General features: G+C 35.3%; 2 protein-coding genes and 1 pseudogene across 2 annotated transcripts; all 3 read left to right on the top strand.

Annotated features, from left to right (window-relative positions):
- Positions 1-3222: 3222 nt before the first annotated feature.
- On the top strand, positions 3223-4705 carry LOC119071274 (regulator of microtubule dynamics protein 1-like). The gene is made up of 5 exons (XM_037176138.1): positions 3223-3487; positions 3547-3741; positions 3814-4189; positions 4250-4409; positions 4467-4705. Exons 1-5 carry the CDS (start codon positions 3353-3355, stop codon positions 4522-4524), a joined length of 924 nt encoding a protein of 307 aa, XP_037032033.1. The 5' UTR covers positions 3223-3352; the 3' UTR covers positions 4525-4705.
- Positions 4706-8746: 4041 nt separating this feature from the next.
- Positions 8747-10290, top strand: LOC119071275 (regulator of microtubule dynamics protein 1-like). Its single transcript, XM_037176139.1, has 5 exons — positions 8747-8896; positions 9127-9321; positions 9391-9766; positions 9825-9984; positions 10042-10290. Exons 1-5 carry the CDS (start codon positions 8762-8764, stop codon positions 10097-10099), a joined length of 924 nt encoding a protein of 307 aa, XP_037032034.1. The 5' UTR covers positions 8747-8761; the 3' UTR covers positions 10100-10290.
- A 4122-nt stretch (positions 10291-14412) lies between these two features.
- On the top strand, positions 14413-16752 carry LOC119071405 (annotated as a pseudogene).
- The last annotated feature ends 2208 nt before the right edge of the window (positions 16753-18960 follow it).

Here is an 18960-nt window from a genome sequence, read left to right as displayed (position 1 = left end):
GCGCGCGTTAATAGTTATTTATCTACCAAGGTAGGTATGAAGGTATTTTTTTGCACTAGATGTCGATTGTCGACCCGAGGCGAAGCCGAGGTCGACAAGACGTCGTGTGCGAAAAATACCGGCATACCTACCGTGGTAGATACAACGTTTTTCGCAATTTCGGGCCATAATCACCTTTCCAATGCAAAACATGTCCTACATCTTGTTCCAAAATTCTTGTGTATACAGAAATTCATTTGAACGATCAAGAAGGCTGCATTATAATACACATTGCAATGTGATGTAAAGAGACGCGTTGAATGAAATCGAGTAGTCAATGCTTAGTATATACGCTTCAACAATACGTTCGGTATAATTGTGTGACTCTATAGCCGAATGGCTATAGTCGCTGCTTTGTGTTCAAAAACCTTTTGGTGTCGGGGGTTCGATTTCTGGTCAATGCAAGATTTTTATTTATAAAAATTTAGCCTTCGTTGAAGGTTCTTTAGCGTGCGGAAAAAAAGTTGATATCGCACTGCGTGCGAAAAAAAGTTCATATTGCGCTGTGTCCGGGAATACAGTGAAATTAATACCTTCAAAACGACATTTAATGGATGCATGGAAAGGTGATGATTATGGACCGGAATTGCGAAAAAGGATGTTTAACAAGGCGGTTACACCGTTTTTTTTCGAGCAGGCTATTGACTTCATTTTAGATTAATTCAAATTATAAAGAAATATCATAATTCAAATAATTTTTGAGTTTTTTTGATGTGCAAATTAACTTTTGTGCCACCGAGAATTGAAATACGACTCTTTTCAGCACTCATTTTAGTGTTGTAAAGTGACTTATTTCAGCACCCGTTTGATGGTCTATTTCAACACTCAAAGCAGTGTTGTTATGGAATTTGTATGAGTTATTACAACATTCGTTTTTGAAAATGCAAAGCAATGTGATCGATCAAATTTGAAGAGTGATTATTTACCATGAAAATTATGATTTTTTGGGCATTTGTCTATTTCAATTCTCGGTTGGCACAAAGCATGATGTGTTACACGTATTGTAATGAGATTTTTTCAGCACACGACCCAATTTTCCTTACTCGCTCCGCTCGTACGGAAAACTTGGGTCTAGTGCTGAAAAAATCAACATTACAATACTTGTAACACAACATACTAAATTTAACTTAATTCGGTTTTTGAAACATGTAAAGTACAATATTATTTCCGTGGCTGAGTTCTAACGTCACTAATATAGAATCTACTACTCCTGCTGATGTAAATATTTCGTCATTTTGCATAGTGTTTTACTTTATTTGTTTCAAATTTTTATATTAGTCTCGGTAATAGTCAAAGCTCATCGATTAGTTATAACATATTTGAGAGCAATGTCAAAATGAGCACAAATTTTGTTTTATTAAATGTTTGTCAATTTTCTCAAACCTGGCCACTACCCTTATGGTCAATAAACATTAACCTGTTACAGACGGCAAGCATGACCAGTATTATTATCGGGTCTATCACTTCCATCGATCAAAGTTTTTTTTATCTCAAATTTATTTATTTTTATTTCAAATCTTGTACTTCAATTTTTTAAACATTCAGTTTACTATGTAAAAGACCATATTACACAGAGCTTGTCATTATTTTTGTCGTCGCTATCGATAACAGATGAATATCCGTGTATATGACAGGCTGCCTTGTATTGGGGTATCTGTTTCAATGGACAAACAGTAAATGTTACTTCAATGTTCTTATTTCTTAAAAGTTGAAATTAATTCGAAAAACTAAATGTAGAAACGTTGGAAAAAGAAAAAAACAAAAAGTAATTAAAATCTAAACACTTGATAAATTAATTTTTCCACTATCTGTCCGTTAACAAGCGTCGGCAATATCGCTTTACTGTCTTAAACCAACAAACATTAAATTGATTTTAATTTTCTCCAAAAAGAAGGTTATATTAAAAGTTTATTTTTATGTTGGAAATTCAATATATATAAATGTGGAACATGTGCGTTCAAAGTTATTTCTCTAAAATGTGGTATATGCTTACTCTTAAGAGTACATCTTAGTATTTATTTACTATTCTTTCACCTACAGCGACATCGGCAACCCACCGAATAAAATTCATCGTAAAAAGATTGAAAGGTAAGCATTAAGCATATATATCCAAATAAAATTATCCAATCTATTACTTCTGTTAAGCATGTTTTCAACAAATTATAGAAAATCATTTTTCATTAGTTTCGACTTATATTTTAAGATATAGAACCTCATTTTAAGACTAATTGTACATAGTCAGGAAATTTGGAACAATAATTTAGTTATTTATTCAATCTGCTCTAGATTATTAGGCTCTAGATGTGTAATTATGACACGAGGCCGCAGCTACTTCGCATCGAGTTGCATACAACGTTTTATGCCACAGAGGCATCTAAAGTTTGCAAATTCAAGTTGACGTTCAAGCATGAGTGGTACTCTAAATAGAGTACTGAAACTGGACAGTCAGTGTATCAAACAAAAATATTGTCACTGTAAAAAATGTGGAATTTTTTATATGCAATTCAGTGATGATACTTGTTACTTACGCCGCCTGTGTGCAATGTCATATGAATGTATTGTATCGCACTAGTGCGATAAAGGATTTGCAAGCGGATTTGCAAAAGCCACGTGTTCATGGAGTCACACTAAGATTACCTTCTTCATTGCATAAAACGTTGTGAATCGCCTCGGATTGGAAATCTGATATCTAGTGCGATAATATACCCCCATACGATTCTTGATACATAAATAACTATTAAACAAAATTTATGAGCTAGTTTGTTTGGTGCCAAAATGACCTACGATACCGAGCAATATACTGTTTGTGTACGTGATATGCACCCTTATAGACTCAATTTAACAGAATTTCTCGATGCTTGCTTTACCTGTTGTAATGGAAATTAGGAAGCACCGCGTAATTTCTTAAAGAGTGAAAAATAGTAGCTTATTATATGGAGCAGGCCTGTTAACAGGCTTATTAACCAAAAAGGAGTAATAGATTCGACAACTATTAAACTGATGATAATGTTGTTGAAGTCTGTAAACGGTCATATGTTGCAGAAATTGTTATTTCATTGATTTATTATTATTGCTCAAAAAAATACATTTTAATATTTTAAAACGCTGCGGTTCTTTTCGATCCGAATTGTGTTATAGAACTCACGCAATATGCTGAAAACATTAAACTACATCACATGGTGGTTGGAGAAGAGTGGCGTTTGAGTTGTCAAAGAAGTGAACTCTTTGTGTTGTTTCTGGTGATTATTTTGGCTTACATTAACGAAAACAAATTGCAAGAAAATGTTTTCGAAAAATCTGTGATTTTTAGACAATGATAGCAGGAACAAAAAGCACAAAGGCTCTGTGCACATTATTAATAAACAGTTTTCTCAAACCAAAAAAACTAGTGCATTCATCAATCAATATTGTCAGGAGAATACAAAGTCCAAACTTACTTGTAACATATGTAAGTCGTTGAGTCATTCTTATAGTAACGAATCAGAATCAATTATTTCAATTGTTTAGATTCGCTGGCTAAACTTTAGGGTCAATCCAAGGTCTCCGCTACTTATTACAGCCTTTACATTATTTGGAGTTGGCGCGTCGAAAAACACTGAAATGGCTTCGAATCTTACTTTAGCCGATCTTTTGCAGAACGCAGACCAGCTGTTTGATGAAAGTAAATATCAAGAGACTCTTGATGTGCTCAATAACTTTGAAGTAAGTTGCAGAACGTGCTCTAATAAACCTAAAGCGACGTACAACTTAAAATTTTCTTATCTGAATGACCAGGATCAGTCATCCGCTGACATCAAATGGCGTTTAGGTAGGGCTATGTACAAACTATCCAAAGTCGAAACCAAACGCAAAGATGAGCTCATACGTAAAGGTTTTGCATTGGTCGATGAGGCCCTTAAAATAAATGATCAGGATTTCGCAATCCACAAATGGTTTGCCATTCTGCTCGATGCAAATAGCGAATTGGATGGAATCAAAGCCAGAGTTTCACAATTGGAAACGGTCAAAAAACATATGATCAAAGCTGTTGAACTGAATCCAGAAGATCCGACTAGTTGGCACTTACTGGGTAATTTCGCATTCGGCTTAGCAGATATGCCTTGGTATCAGCGAAAAGTTGTTTCGGCTATTTTTGCCACACCACCGTCTGGTAAAATTTTGTTGGACCCAAAACGTCAAAACGTACAAATTTAGAAAATAATTTTTCTAGGAACGTACGAAGAAGCATTGGAGCACTTCTTAAAGGCTGAAGAGAAGAAACCAAATTTCTATTCCATGAATTTACTGCTAATTGCTAAGTGCTACCAACACCTGAAAAATAACGAAAAGGCAAAAGAGTATTTCACTTTGGCTGCTAATGTTATCGTAGCGTAAGTTAAACGAAAATTTCAATTGAATCGGTTTGTCGACACAGTTATGTCTTATAGGAACGAGGACGATAAGAAATGCAAGGAGGAGGCAACCAATTTACTAAAGAAATTCTGAGGTCGATTGCCGTTATAGTTTACTGCGGCACATTTTTGGGTCGTAACCGGCAGCTGAATACGAATTTATGGAATGAGAATTTACGCTAGGAGTCTGCCATTCTTTTTGCTACAATTGTTTTTATAAAAATGTGTATTTGGATTAATTAGTCAATAAAAGTTGCAAAGCATTGTTTACAAACAGAGTGATATTTGATTGCGTATTGATATGACATTAATGACCATTCAACGGTTTTAACAACAAGGACATTCTATGAAAGCTATGTTTCGCCTCAGGACATTTCTTGAAATTTTTAACAACTCAATATTTGATTCAAGATGACATGGTCCGTCTCTACGTCTCTATGCGTGTTGATGTTCATGTCACAAATTACGTGGATTCTTTCATTTCATTTCATTTCATTTATTTCAGTTTAAATGCGATTATAAATACAAAAAACATCTGCGTAGCTCTAGTGTGACGAAGTCAATTCGAAAGAGCTACGATTCGCAATATATATAATTGATTGCAAATAATTACGTCTTCAAAGCCTTCGCTGACGCTGACCGACGAGTTGAGTTTGATAAATTTTATTTATTTTTTGGTTTTAAAATCTACTTAAGTAAGCCGACTCAATTCATACAAGCATACAATTATAATATTTTCTCATGCATTTTCTTCTGCAGGAGTACCAACTATATTGCAACCACCAGGTATTTCTAGAAGTGACGGTAAAAGAGTTGACGGTATGACCATAATTCCGTGGAGTCATGGAAAGTCTCTTTTATGGGATGTGACAATACGTGATACGTTGGCTCCTTCATACATAAATGAATCTTCTAAGAAATCAGGGTCAATCGCAGAAAAGGCAGAAAGATTGAAGCATAACCATTATATAGATCTAAAAGAAAATTATTTATTCACTCCTATTGCTTTCGAATCGCTAGGTTGCATGGGCCCAGAAACGAAAAAATTTGTCTACAAATTGGGGTCATTAATGAAAGCAGCTTCAGGAGAACCGCGCTCCACCGATTACTTATTACAGAAAATTTCAATCGCTATTCAAAGAGGAAATGCGGCATGCATTCTAGGAACATTAGGGAGAAGTAGAGTAGATGATTTTTATTTATTGTAATATTTATTTGTTGATGAAAAGATCGTTTTTTTACTGACTAATTCAAGCATTTCATTAAAAACAACATTCAGCGCAATTCAACGCATTTAAAGTACATAAATCAAATTCAGCTTCTAAGCTTCGTCAATCAACATCAATCAATTAATTCAATTAAAGGAAACAACTTTCTATTCAATAATATCACAGTTTAGCATTCTCAGCCAACCCCTATCCCATACAAGTCATAAGTCACAATTTCGTGTCACAGTTCAATAAAGTCACCGAATACCTCATCTGGTAGCTTCATGTTTTCTCATTTGAAACTGTTGAACGGTAATGTTGGGTCCACCGGTCCACGATGGTCACAGCACAATTAAATGCCCGGCAAGCATTGTTAAATGGCGAGATCGTTCCGTATTTAGTCCGCGAATATTTCATCCTTATAAATTCTGGGTTTCCTAACGCTCGTTCTCCTGTATTTAGGTTCAATTGATTTCTCAGGTACGGAGAGTCGATGCGTCCCGAAATAAGCTGGTGCATCCATAGTACCGCCGAATTGACTCTACGTCGATTTAGTGATGCCATTCCTAACTCATCACAACGTTCTTGATATGGTGGCAGCACATACTCATTTTCTCGTCTGTTGATATTTCTGTAGGAATATGACGGCCTGCTTCTGAGTTCTCTCTATTTGTTCCTTGTGAGCCGATGCATAAGGCGACCAAATAACGTTTGCATATTCCAAGTGTGATCTGACCATCGATCCGTATAACAGTTTAGCGTTGTCCGAATTCAGTGCTTCATGGCATTCTCGCTTGAAAAATCCTAGGTTATTGTTCGCCTTTTTCTTCACCAGTTCTCTGTGTAATGCATCTTCGGATCCATTGTAACGCCTAGGTCTGGTATCTGTTCGACTTTCTGTATCGTTGTCCCTTTTATGTTGTAGTTCGCCATAATTGGATTCTTGTGGGAAAATGTCATTATATCACATTTCTGAGTGTTTAATTCCAGGCCATTTTCATCACACCATTGTACGAACTTATCGATCTCTTCTTGCAACCTTATTGTATCTGCTTCAACTTTGACAATCATTGATTTCTTTTTGTCGTCAGCGAAGTTAAATGATCTATTCGTTTCTTCCGAATCATCAGTCATTAAAAAAAATGAGGAAGAGTATTGGTCCAAAAAGAAATGGTTCAACGCTTCGATAAAAATCCAATGAGCCAATGCTTCTTCAATGTTGAAAGCGCTCCAGGCCACGAAGCTCGACCAAATATTTTACTTGCAATCAAAATTGAAATAATTTCGTGAAATAAAGAAAGAATTTGATTGAAGATACGGTATGGCTGCATTTTTATGGCATCAATTGTTGTACCATTCCTTATGGACTTATATAAAAAAAATCTTCGCCATAAGTAAGCCATCGAAACAATCGAAGTAATTTTACTAGTACACGTACATAGAGTTAATTGTTAGATTTTTGATAATCAAATGTAAACTAATCTCCGGTAGCCGTTAGTGGTTATGCGTATTATTACTCAATATTAAATGGGAGGAAGGGGGTTTGTTGCGAATTTCGAATTCTCTGTTTTTTCTCGGTTTCTGGGTACTATTTATCAACTAATTGAATGCCTCATCAATAATCGATAATCATCTATGATCGATAAAATTATTATAAATATCAATATCAACAATCGATAATTATTGATAACGATGATTATCCATAAATTTATAATTGAAGCAAAGTTTAAAGGGTTCTGCACGATTTTTGGAATATTGACCTTTTGTAAAAGAGTAAATGATATATTGAGCGGCAAAAACAAAATTTATTCGGAAAATTTTAGTTCTATTATTAAAAAAGATCGGAAAATAATTCGATATAAAAGTAATTTTTAACTTGTAAAACTAAAAAATGTTTATGATAACATGATAACGTAGAATAATAATAAACTTATGTAAGCTTATGTAAAATGTAAAATAAAGCCGTTGATAACCGGTGAACAAATAAATACTGAACTGATAACATGAACATTGTAAATTAAAGATTGATGAACTTGTGTCGCCACATTTTATGCCGTTTTAGTACAAACCGTCGTGCCATCAATCCATCAAAGATCTAGAACATTTCAATACAAAGAAAAAAGTTAAAAATTCATCACAAGTTCACCTAACTTGGGTTTCAGAAACGCTTCGAACTTCGAAAGTGTAGTTACGTTCTTGACTAGCTAGAAATCATGGAAATCGTGTCCTCCTTAGAAGCTTTTTCATTAGATTAACTACAACTTCTCTTCCTCTCTGCTGCTTCGATTTGATCATAGCAAAATGCCAATAGATGCATTTTACTCTATAAAGTATCCTGAGCTTGTCATTATTTTTGTCGTCGTTATCGAACATGTTTATTCGACCACTGTTTCGATCTGAGAGAAAATTTAAATACGTCTTTCGACATTTTGCATTAATATACAGTTCAAAAATACCATTTCTCATCAGGCCATGGCGACAGTGGTACTCGATAAAATGCTCTAAGATTCGACATAGTGTCTGTCTGATGGCATGGATTCGTTGTTGATGTAGATACATTGAGAAGAATCAACCAAAGTCGCATATGTGTGGCTTATGAAGGTTTGAAAAAACTTTCATTGGTTCACGTTCAAACATTTATGTGCAAACCTTTGCTTCGTCGTTATCGATAACAGATGAATAGCCGTATGTGACAGGTTAATAATTTACAAACTTTGTTAGACAAAATTTATGTTAATTAAGTAGACTAAAGATAAATCTTTAAAATATAAGTGGTTTGTTACAATATAGTTCCGAAATCGCGGAGAAATCTTAGTTCAAAGTGGAGATTTGTCAAACTAGGACTACTCTCCATTATTTACCTTAATTTATCGTAAAATAATTATTTACGCAATTCTTTTTATACTTTTCATTTCAACTGATATGTCAACACTGTGAAACGCAACTAACCTCAGTCACGGTGCAACACAGGTTTGTTACCTACAATTGTAGTGGTAACATTTTTTTCTTTAATCAAATGCGGCCCCGTGACTCTTTGTGTTTTTTTGTGGTGATTATTTTGGTTTTCATTAACGAAAACAAGTTGAAAGAAAGTGTTTTCGAAAAATCTATAATTTTTAGACAATGATAGCAGGAACAAAAAGCAAAAAGGCTCTGTGCACATTATTAATAAACAGTTTTCTCAAACCACGAAAACTAGTGCATTCATCAATCAATATTGTCAGGAGAATACGAAGTCCAAATTTACTTGTAACATATGTAAGTCGTTGAGCAACTCACAGCATGAATGATACTCTAAATAGTGTACTGAAACTGGACAGTGTATCGAACAAATTTTGGCACTGTAAAAAAATTCGGACAATTTTTTCATTTTCATACAAAATGGTACTCTATTTGGCAGCTATCATTAATAGCACTTTTGCTTGTAGTGCGTTGCGTTGAGTCATTCTTATAGTAACGAATCGAAATCAATTATTTCAATTGTTTAGATTCGCTGGCTAAACTTTAGGATCAATGGAAGGTCACCGCTGCTAATTACAGCCTCTACATTACTCGGAGTGGGCGCGTCAAAAAACACTGAAATGGCTTCGAATCTTACTTTAGCTGATCTTTTGCAGTACGCAGACCAGCTGTTTGATGAAAGTAAATATCAAGAGACTCTTGATGTGCTCAATAACTTTGAAGTAAGTTGCAGAACGTGCTTTCATAAACCTAAAGCGACGTACTTAAAATTTTCTTATCTGAATGACTAGGATCAGTCATCTGCTGATATCAAATGGCGTCTAGGTAGAGCTATGTACAAGCTATCCCAAGTCGAAAACAAACGCAAAGATGAGCTCATACGTAAAGGTTTTGCATTGGTCGATGAGGCCCTTAAAATAAATGATCAGGATTTCGCAATCCACAGATGGTTTGCCATTCTGCTCGATGCAAATAGCGAATTGGATGGAATCAAAGCCAGAGTTTCACAATTGAAAACGGTCAAAAATCATATGATCAGAGCTGTTGAACTGAATCCAGAAGATCCGACTAATTGGTACGTACTGGGTAATTTCGCATTCGGCATAGCAGATTTGACTTGGTATAAGCGAAAAGTTGTTTCGGCTATGTTTGCCACACCACCGTCTGGTAAAATTATGTAGTATCCGAAACGTCTGCGTACACATTTATGAAATCATTTTTCTAGGAACGTACGAAGAAGCATTGGAGCATTTCTTAAAGGCTGAAGAGAAGAAACCAAATTTCTATTCCATGAATTTACTGCTAATTGCTAAGTGCTACCAACACCTGAAAAATAACGAAAAGGCAAAAGAGTATCTCACTTTGGCTGCTAATGTTATCGTAGCGTAAGTTACCCAAAAATTTCAATTGAGTTGGTTTGTCGATACAGTTATGTCCTATAGGAACGAGGACGATAAGAAATGCAAGGAGGAGGCAACCAATTTACTAAAGAAATTATGATATCGATTGTCGTTAGTTTTAGTTTACTGCGGCACATTATTGGGTCGTAACCGGCAGCTTAATACGAATTTATTGAATGAGGAATTTACGCTAGGAGTCTGCCATTCTTTTTGCTACAATTGTTTTTATAAAAATTTGTATTTGGATTAATTAGTCAATAAAAGTTGTAAAGCATTATTTACAAACAGAGTGATTTTTCATTGAGTATGGATATGGCTTGAATGAATATTCAACGGTTTTAACAACAAGGAAATTCTACGAAAGCTATGTTTCGCCCCAGGACATTTCTTGAAATTTTTAACAATTCAATATTTGATGCAAGAGGACATGGTCCGATTCAACTATGCGTGTTGAAGTTCATGTCACAAATTACGTGGATTCAATGCAAATAATTACTTCTCCAACGCAGTAGAAACATTAGGTTGTTGGTCGACCGACGCATTGAATTAGATAAATAAAATTGTTCCAATGCTCAATAACATCAGTGGCTATCCGTGGGAGCGAGGATTTATTACGGATCTTTCAAAATTCAATTACGCATGACCAATATCAATGCACTTCTAGCATAAGTGCTACTTTAAATAGGGTAGTGAAACTTGACAGTGTATCATACAAATGTAAGACACTGTAAAAAACATTTTCATGTAAAATGGAGCTGACAACTATTGGTTTGGTTTTTATTGGAAAAGATCGATTTGTCGCTCACAATCATATCATGCTGGCAATATGAATCTTGCAATCGTAATTGCGAAAGTAAAATTTTTTCAGATGATTTTTTCTTTACTAAACTCATATTTTTCTCGTTAAGGCCGGATTCTCCTACATATTCCTATGAATTCCTTAAAAAGTAGTTCGAATTTCGAGCGGGCTTTTTGAAATTGTAAATTTTGACCTGTTGAACGACGTTCTACACTCTCTCAGACATATTTTTCCGATTGCACACAACAGCTGCAGTTTTACGATGTGGTTTTGTTCAACACAATTCTCAAAGCTGTGTTTTCTTCAATGAGTTTGTTTTCTGGATGACTATGCACGCATGCATAGTACAAATACTTTTGAATGATAAAGCAAAAAATTGGATGCAAGTCAATAATTCTATTGTGTTCGAGTTCAGCGTGCCTACTCATATTTTTGGCAAAATAACTGATTCGACTGGCTCAGAATGAGATAATTTTAAAATATTTCAGAGTTAGGAACACACCATATTCATTGCATTCAAAGTTATATGCAAGTCCAACATTTTTGTACAAATATTTTTTGGATATTTATGTCGTTGAAGCTTATCGGTTTAAATGGATTTCTTCAAAGTTTCCTGAACTAAAAACCAAGATACTTACACCACTCTACATCTTCAGTCGGAAGTACCCTTAAAATTCTGTAGAAACTTTGATTTATTTTGATGTTTTAGATTTCTTCTGAGTATTTAAGTTCACACAGCGTTTGACATCGTAATCGACAATCAATTTTTTGAAAAACCTTTTGGTGATAGAAAAAATCGTACAATTGTAAACGGAATAGGTCACCATTCATTGCAAGAGTTCAATGTTCAGCGAAATAATGTATCCATCGCTTCTCCGCATTTCGAATATTGTATGTTCGTGTTCTATATTCAGATTAATTGGGTATTAATCAAATTGTACGCTCTAGATTACTGAAATTTCTTATTTTTAGCAATGAAAATACCGAATTATATTATTATTGCAAAAAAATGTTTTGTTGTTTTTGAAAACGCAAAATAACAATCCAGAAAAGTGTATAAAAGTGAGGGTGGGTGCTACATTCGGTTTATTATTCATTCAAAATTAACCACGGAAAACGAAGCTTCTCAACTGCAAAATGGTAAGAATATTTTTTCAATACAAAATGATCCAAGCAGAAAAACATTAATAAATACATTTCAAAATTGAATTTCAGGATTCGAAAGAAGTAACACGTAAGTCCATCTTCAATTCTTCATAGTATTTTGTTGTTCTATAGATTCTAACTCAACTCTTTTTCGATAATAGGAATGGAGAGATTGTGGAACGATAGAAGTAAGAATGGTATCATGCCCACCTTTCAAATAGCTGTGTTATTACCGCAGATAAGAAAGGATTTCGAAGTTGATGAGGACGCTGTAGAGAAAAAGCTCGAAGAATTAGACAAAGGTAATCATATCGTGTTGTCAAAGACTTTGAAATTTCTCCATATTTTTTTTTATTTTCTTTCAGTTGAAAACGGATTGATTACCAAAGAAACTTTCGAGAAAATCTGTCACCATTTTCTTTCTGCTAAATAAATTTATGTGGACTGGTGGACTTTTATGTTGAATTGAGTACGTAGTTCGTTAAACTTAATATTTTGATTTTTCGACTCGTAACATTACTATTACTCAAATATCTCACAAAAAAGTATTTTGCATTTAACTTTGATATAGTGTTTATGTCTCTCTATTTCCAAAGAAAATTTTCAACTTTTCTAAATTAAAGACCAAAAGTGGAATGAACAGAAATTTATGTGAATTAATATAGTGAAATATAGCCCTTTCGAATAAATAATTTTGCACGAAATAAACAGAATGTTTTCTAAAAGTTTGATCACTGCAGCGATTCTCAAGCAACTAAGACTACTCGAGCAAACACTTAACTTCAAGTGTTATTACGACCACAACTCTATCTACGTGCACGTATAATTCATATGTTATTAAAAATTTAGAAGTTACCTCCAAAAACGAGGAACAACAAATGTAAGACGATTGAGTGAATGAAAGTTTCACAAATAAATTTCTAGGAAGGTCCACAAGTCCGACAAGTCCACATGAAAGTGTTATATCGGATTATGAAAGCTTACACTCTCTTCCTCTAGTCAATATAGGTAGTGGTTGGCTTATTATTATAACCAAAATGATGATCAATTCTCTCAAAAATCGAAATTGAACGTGTGTCTTTCTCGTTAATGGTTATACTTATAGTAAAAGCTGTGTACGATACAATGAAAACAAATTATTTTTCATATCCTGGTTTGGTTGTGAATTCTCATTCTTGTTCAAAAATTCAAATTATCGGAATTGAACGCTCTTTTATGCAGCATTTTCTACCATACTACGCATACCACTAATAGGCTACATCGCGAGGGAATAAACGCACTCACTTGCTGTGGGGATAAACAAAAAACATAACCTCACATGTCAAAGTTTCAACAAAAATATTCGTTGCTGATTTGTGTTTTTAAATTTTTTTTAAGCTGAAATTTTGCTAAAAAGGTAAATGCACAGTTGAAATCATGTAAAAATATGTCCAGTGTAGTGTTTACTATCATGTAATTTGTGTATTTTGTCGTGTCTTACTGTGTCGTCCAGAAACAAAACAAAAACTTAACTTGAAACATGGATTTAGACGAAATGCCAGGATATTGTGCTGTAAGAATGTGCAGGACGAATCCGGTCAAAGATAAGAAGAAACTGTTTCGTGTTCCAGTGGTGAACAGTCGATTCGAAGAGATTAGTAGAGCTCGTCAAAAATGAAACATACTCTTTCTGTCTTCCGGTGGGTATGTCATGCACCACCTCACACAGCAACTATCTGGAGTCTTTTCTAAAACGAAGAGGAATGGTGAATTCGTATCTTCAGCAACTGTTCTATGTTCATTCCAATTACTCATGTTAACAGTCGGAATCCAATCGGGATCATCTCTATTAAATAAATCTGCACTTTTGCCGCTAACGAAATGATCTTCGCAGACTCGCAAATGCTTCATCCGGTTTTCGTCTGCATCATTGATTCCGAGTGCTTCGAGCCACATTTTTTGACGAGCTCTACTAATCTCTTCGAATCGACTGTTCACCACTGGAACACGAAACAGTTTCTTCTTATCTTTGACCGGATTCGTCCTGCACATTCTTACAGCACAATATCCTGGCATTTCGTCTAAATCCATGTTTCAAGTTAAGTTTTTGTTTTGTTTCTGGACGACACAGTAAGACACGACAAAATACACAAATTACATGATAGTAAACACTACACTGGACATATTTTTACATGATTTCAACTGTGCATTTACCTTTTTAGCAAAATTTCAGCTTAAAAAAAATTTAAAAACACAAATCAGCAACGAATATTTTTGTTGAAACTTTGACATGTGAGGTTATGTTTTTTGTTTATCCCCACAGCAAGTGAGTGCGTTTATTCCCTCGCGATGTAGCCTATATACCGCGCGGATTGGACGTCTTCACTGTATGACACAATATAAAAAAATAAAGTAAATAAACGAACCCACAAGCATTCTCGCAAATGTTGCTTCAAATTTTTACGCACAAAGAATGATTATCAAATAAAATGGCTCAAGAATTGAAACAGGTAAGCCAGTACTTATGCACTAAATCGTGTCGCTTGACGTCGCTTGACAAGCGGGTGTGGAAATTCACGCTATCCTTGGTTATTTGGTATACAGGGAAATATTTTTTCCAAAATCAATGATACCGGGCACCGGGGAATTTTAGTTTCATTCCTCGGTGAGAATTGGTTTTGCGATGAGAATTATAAGTCTTAAAAATTTTAATTTCCCGATTGAAGTCTCATTTCCTCCGCTAAAAGTTTCATTTCCCGCTTTCATTTCCCACTTTTTCTCTTTTATTTTCCATTGACCTTCCTGATCGAAGTTTCAGATCTCAGAAATCAATCAAAAAAAAAAGTTTTCCTGCATGCCTGAACCTAAGTTTAAATTTTTACTTTTATTTACATAGAACGAAATGGAGCCAATGCAAGTCGATCACCGACTACCAACCGTATTCAAGCAGGGGCGCCGACTTCTCAGGACAAGTGAGGCCTGGGCACCACTACTCGAAGGTTGATTCATACTGAGCACCAGCACTTTTACAGCAAAATAAATAAAAAGGGTCTCATGGGCACCACTACTCACAAATACAAGTCAGCGCCTCTGTATTCAAGGAAAGTCAATTGGAAAGTCCAACGTTGGACATTAAAGTTTATGAATCGTTCAGCGGCTTAGCCAAACTACATCGTTTGATTTACATAGCGGATCAGCATCCCAGTCTTCGAATGAAAGCGCTGAAAATAGCCATCGAATACGCTATCACTTTAAACGATGTGGCCATATACGGATCATTGCACAGAAAAGTCACAAATGGATATGATGGATTTTCAAACGATTCTGCCCAATCAACAGTTCAGGATATGCCGCTATACGATCCAATGTGGGTAAAAACGCGCACCAAAGATGCTGCACAGAAATTGGAGCTACTGGACAACGATCTGGAAAGCTACAAATCAAATTCGATCATTGAAGGCATCCGTCGCGGTCATATCGATTTGGGTGACCACTATTTGAGTTGTGGCGATTTATCGACTGCATTGAGATGTTATCTTCAAGGCCTAGATTACTGTTCCAGAGGCAACGATATTGTTAAAATATGTGCCTGAATGTGTTTAAGGTGTCAATATTTTTGAAGACATGGTCAAATGTATCCATTTATGTGGCTAAGGCGGTCGCAACACTGGACTTTAGTGAAGGAAACAGCAACGACGGGAATCAGTTAATTTTTACCAAATTAAAATGCGCTGCTGGTCTGGCATATCTAGCTGCTAAGGATTACAAAGCCGCAGCCGAGCACTTCGTACAAAGCAGTTTCGAACATTGCGAGTTTCCCGATATGATTTCACCAAACAATGTCGCCATGTACGGCGGACTCTGTGCACTAGCCACATTCGATCAACAGGAAATGCAAAAATATGTGATTTCAAGCAGTAGATTCAAATTGTTCTTGGAATTGGAGCCAAAACTGCGTGATATTATTTTGAAATTCTACGAATTACAGTTCGAACCGTGTAACAAGCTTGTGGACGAAATACGGGACAATTTATTGCTAGACATGTACATTGCACCGCACGTCGATACACTGTACTGTAAGATACGGAACCGGGCGTTAACACCATTTGATAGTGCAACGACAAAGCCTACAAAAATCCGTTTGTTTATTATCGGCAAAAATTATACTACTTCGTACGGCAGCGTCCAAGTGAGTCCCTTGGATACCATACGGAAGTTAAAGCAGCGTATCGAACAAATGAGTTTCGTTGCGACTAAAACGCAAGCACTGAACCACAGAGGTGTCAATTTGAACGATAACGATATCGTCAAACCGGTTGGAATTAAGGGATTCGATGCGATAGTTTTAGAGATGAAAACCGATCGTAAACGCCCAATTGACAATGGAGACGAAGAAAGGTGGCTGGAAACTCATTTTTATCGCCGGTTTAATATTAAATAAATAGTATGTTACATACCGCTTCGTGGAGCTCCGTTCCATCCTCGGACGTTTTAACCACCTGGGTCGAAAAAAACACCGTTTTGATCCGAGGTGTGTATACTATTTTTCATACTGGAGTACCAAAGTCACATTCCGAAAAAAACATAACAACCAAACTGAACAACACATTGTAGCAATGCAATGCATATGAATGCATTGTCAAAAAACACTAAAAAAATTATATTCACGTGCATACAACGACTTGACACATCTGGGAAATAATAAACATGGGATCGAAAATGACATAAGCGGGAATGAAAATTGAGAGAAAAGAGTAGGGGAGAATGTTGCTCTTTTGGTACTAAATTTGGTGAGTGAATGTGACGTTTTTGGTACTCCAGAATGAAAACATAATTTCAGCCCCAATCCGAGCCCATCGCAGCATTCGCGCCACACTAACGAGTCATCATCGGATTCGTCGGGTGTTACAAGTCAAGGTGCAAGTCAACGGAATCTACCGGATGTGGTGCAGGGTTCTCCGAATTATCTGAATAAAGTGTCCATTCCAGTCAACAAAAAGTACTCCGTGAGAGAGCCGTGAGAAAGCAAACTGTCAAATAAACAAAGAAAAAATTGAAAAAATTCAGTTTTGTCTCGCACACGGAGTAGTTTTTTGGTAAGGGGAAACTAAGCATAAAAATTGAATGTGTTTTATCTTCCAATAAAATGTAAACTGAAAATGTAAACATTGACAAAAGTGTTTCGGTGTACATCAGATGGAATTTCCGTGTCTATGAGTTTCCGGCTATTGAAGGTAATGTAGTTCGTATTGTTGTGGCAAGATTCTTGAGATGTCCAGCAGTTAACAGCACTCTGAGAAAAACACGCATTTCAATCACATGCTTAGTCTTCCAATTGTTGATCCTGTTTTCAAATTCGATGCTCGTAATTTTATGATTTTTGTGCAAGCATGAAATTATTGAAATACAAATACAGGAAAAAGGCGTCTTCCGGTGTATCAATCAGAGTATTTGGTGGCAAACTTATGAGGTAGAAGAGACATTAAAAAACGTTTTCTTGAAACTTTGGTTAGTGGACTTGTATGGAACTTTGCTCCATTTAGTTCAATCTTTAGCAGTTGCTTTAGCAGCAACAATCGTTAGACTCACTAGAGACTTGCCAAACACTTCCGTCTGTTTCGTTTTCATCGTCACTATCCATTTCATCACTTGTATCTGAGCTTATACTTTCGTGATGCAAAAAATTTTGTTACAATTTTTGGAATCATTTTAGCGGTCCGGAAAAATCATCAAAGTTTGTATGGGAATATATGGGAGAGTTTTTTCCCATACAAACTTTGACTATTTTTCGGGATCGCAAAAAATATTTAAAAAACAAAATTTGAATCAGCTAACATCATATTTTGATGTGAGTCGAGTTTAAATAAACAAAATGAAGAAAAAAAAATCCATACAAAAGAAAACCACTCAGAGTTAAAGTAGATTGGTCAGATGAGTCAGTGATTTATTGCTAGAACGAAAATTGATGAAAAGCTTCGGGCTACAAGCGATAAGCTGACCTGTTTTTCGGGTTAAGAATCAATCGGCGCGGTTAGTACTTGGATGGGTATAATATAAGTTACACAGCTATTTTAACTACAGTCTTCGCAATATGCATTCCTCAGCTATATGCCAAAAAATGGGGGTGCTAAGTCCACTTATAGATCTTACATGTATATAGGATTTTCCGTGTAATTCACTTGTTTCTAAATATCAACGAACGAGTAGTTCAGTAAAAGGTTCAGATTTTCAGTAGATTATTCCACATCGGATTACAATATATAAAGGGTCAGAAATGATGCTCGCCGAGCATTACTCGTCATTGGGTAATATAAATATGACTAGAAACAAAACGTGTGGAATATTTTGAAATTATTTAATATTGAAACCTGGACTAACAATATTAAAATCAAATGATACAGGATATTGATAACATAAATAATTCTACTCACTTTCCCCGTGAAATGCGTCATAGCAGTGATATGAGTGCTAAAACTCATTATCCGGGGCTTAGTAACTTATGTAATTACACACTACACTTGGCAAAATAAAAAGTTCCAAACAAGGAAGTAATCCACTATTCTTTTTAAACATTATTCTGCCGTAATTTACATAAGAGACTTAGTGAAATTTTTTTACTTTTTAAAGAAAATATATAATTCAATTTAGATTAAAAACAAAACTCCCATGAAAATGAGAATAGTATTTGATGTGGTCGCTTCAGGACGATGGATAATCATACCAAATTGATCTGATGCCGATTGTCAGAGGCTAAGTCAGAAAGGCTCATAAGTAACACATGATGTTTGTGAAAGATAAGTTAGCAAAGACTAAATTTGGGAAAAAATATTTTAACGTTTCTCAGAAGATGGTACTCGATTTTCCCGTCTAAATATTTGAAAACGCGTTCGGTTCTGACAAAATCAATCTATAGAAGACGATATTAGAAGATTGAGAATTTTTGGCTAAAATATAGAAAAAAGTTCTGAGAAAGTAAATTCAATCTTACCAAAGAATGTAAACGACATATTAGTCAGTCAGTCAGTGTCAGTGAACTT

The sequence above is a fragment of the Bradysia coprophila genome (genome assembly GCF_014529535.1).
Source record: "Bradysia coprophila strain Holo2 chromosome IV unlocalized genomic scaffold, BU_Bcop_v1 contig_144, whole genome shotgun sequence".
NCBI lineage: Eukaryota > Metazoa > Arthropoda > Insecta > Diptera > Sciaridae > Bradysia > Bradysia coprophila.
The sequence above is the reverse complement of the archived record's forward strand: the minus strand, read 5'-3'. Positions and strand labels throughout refer to the sequence as shown.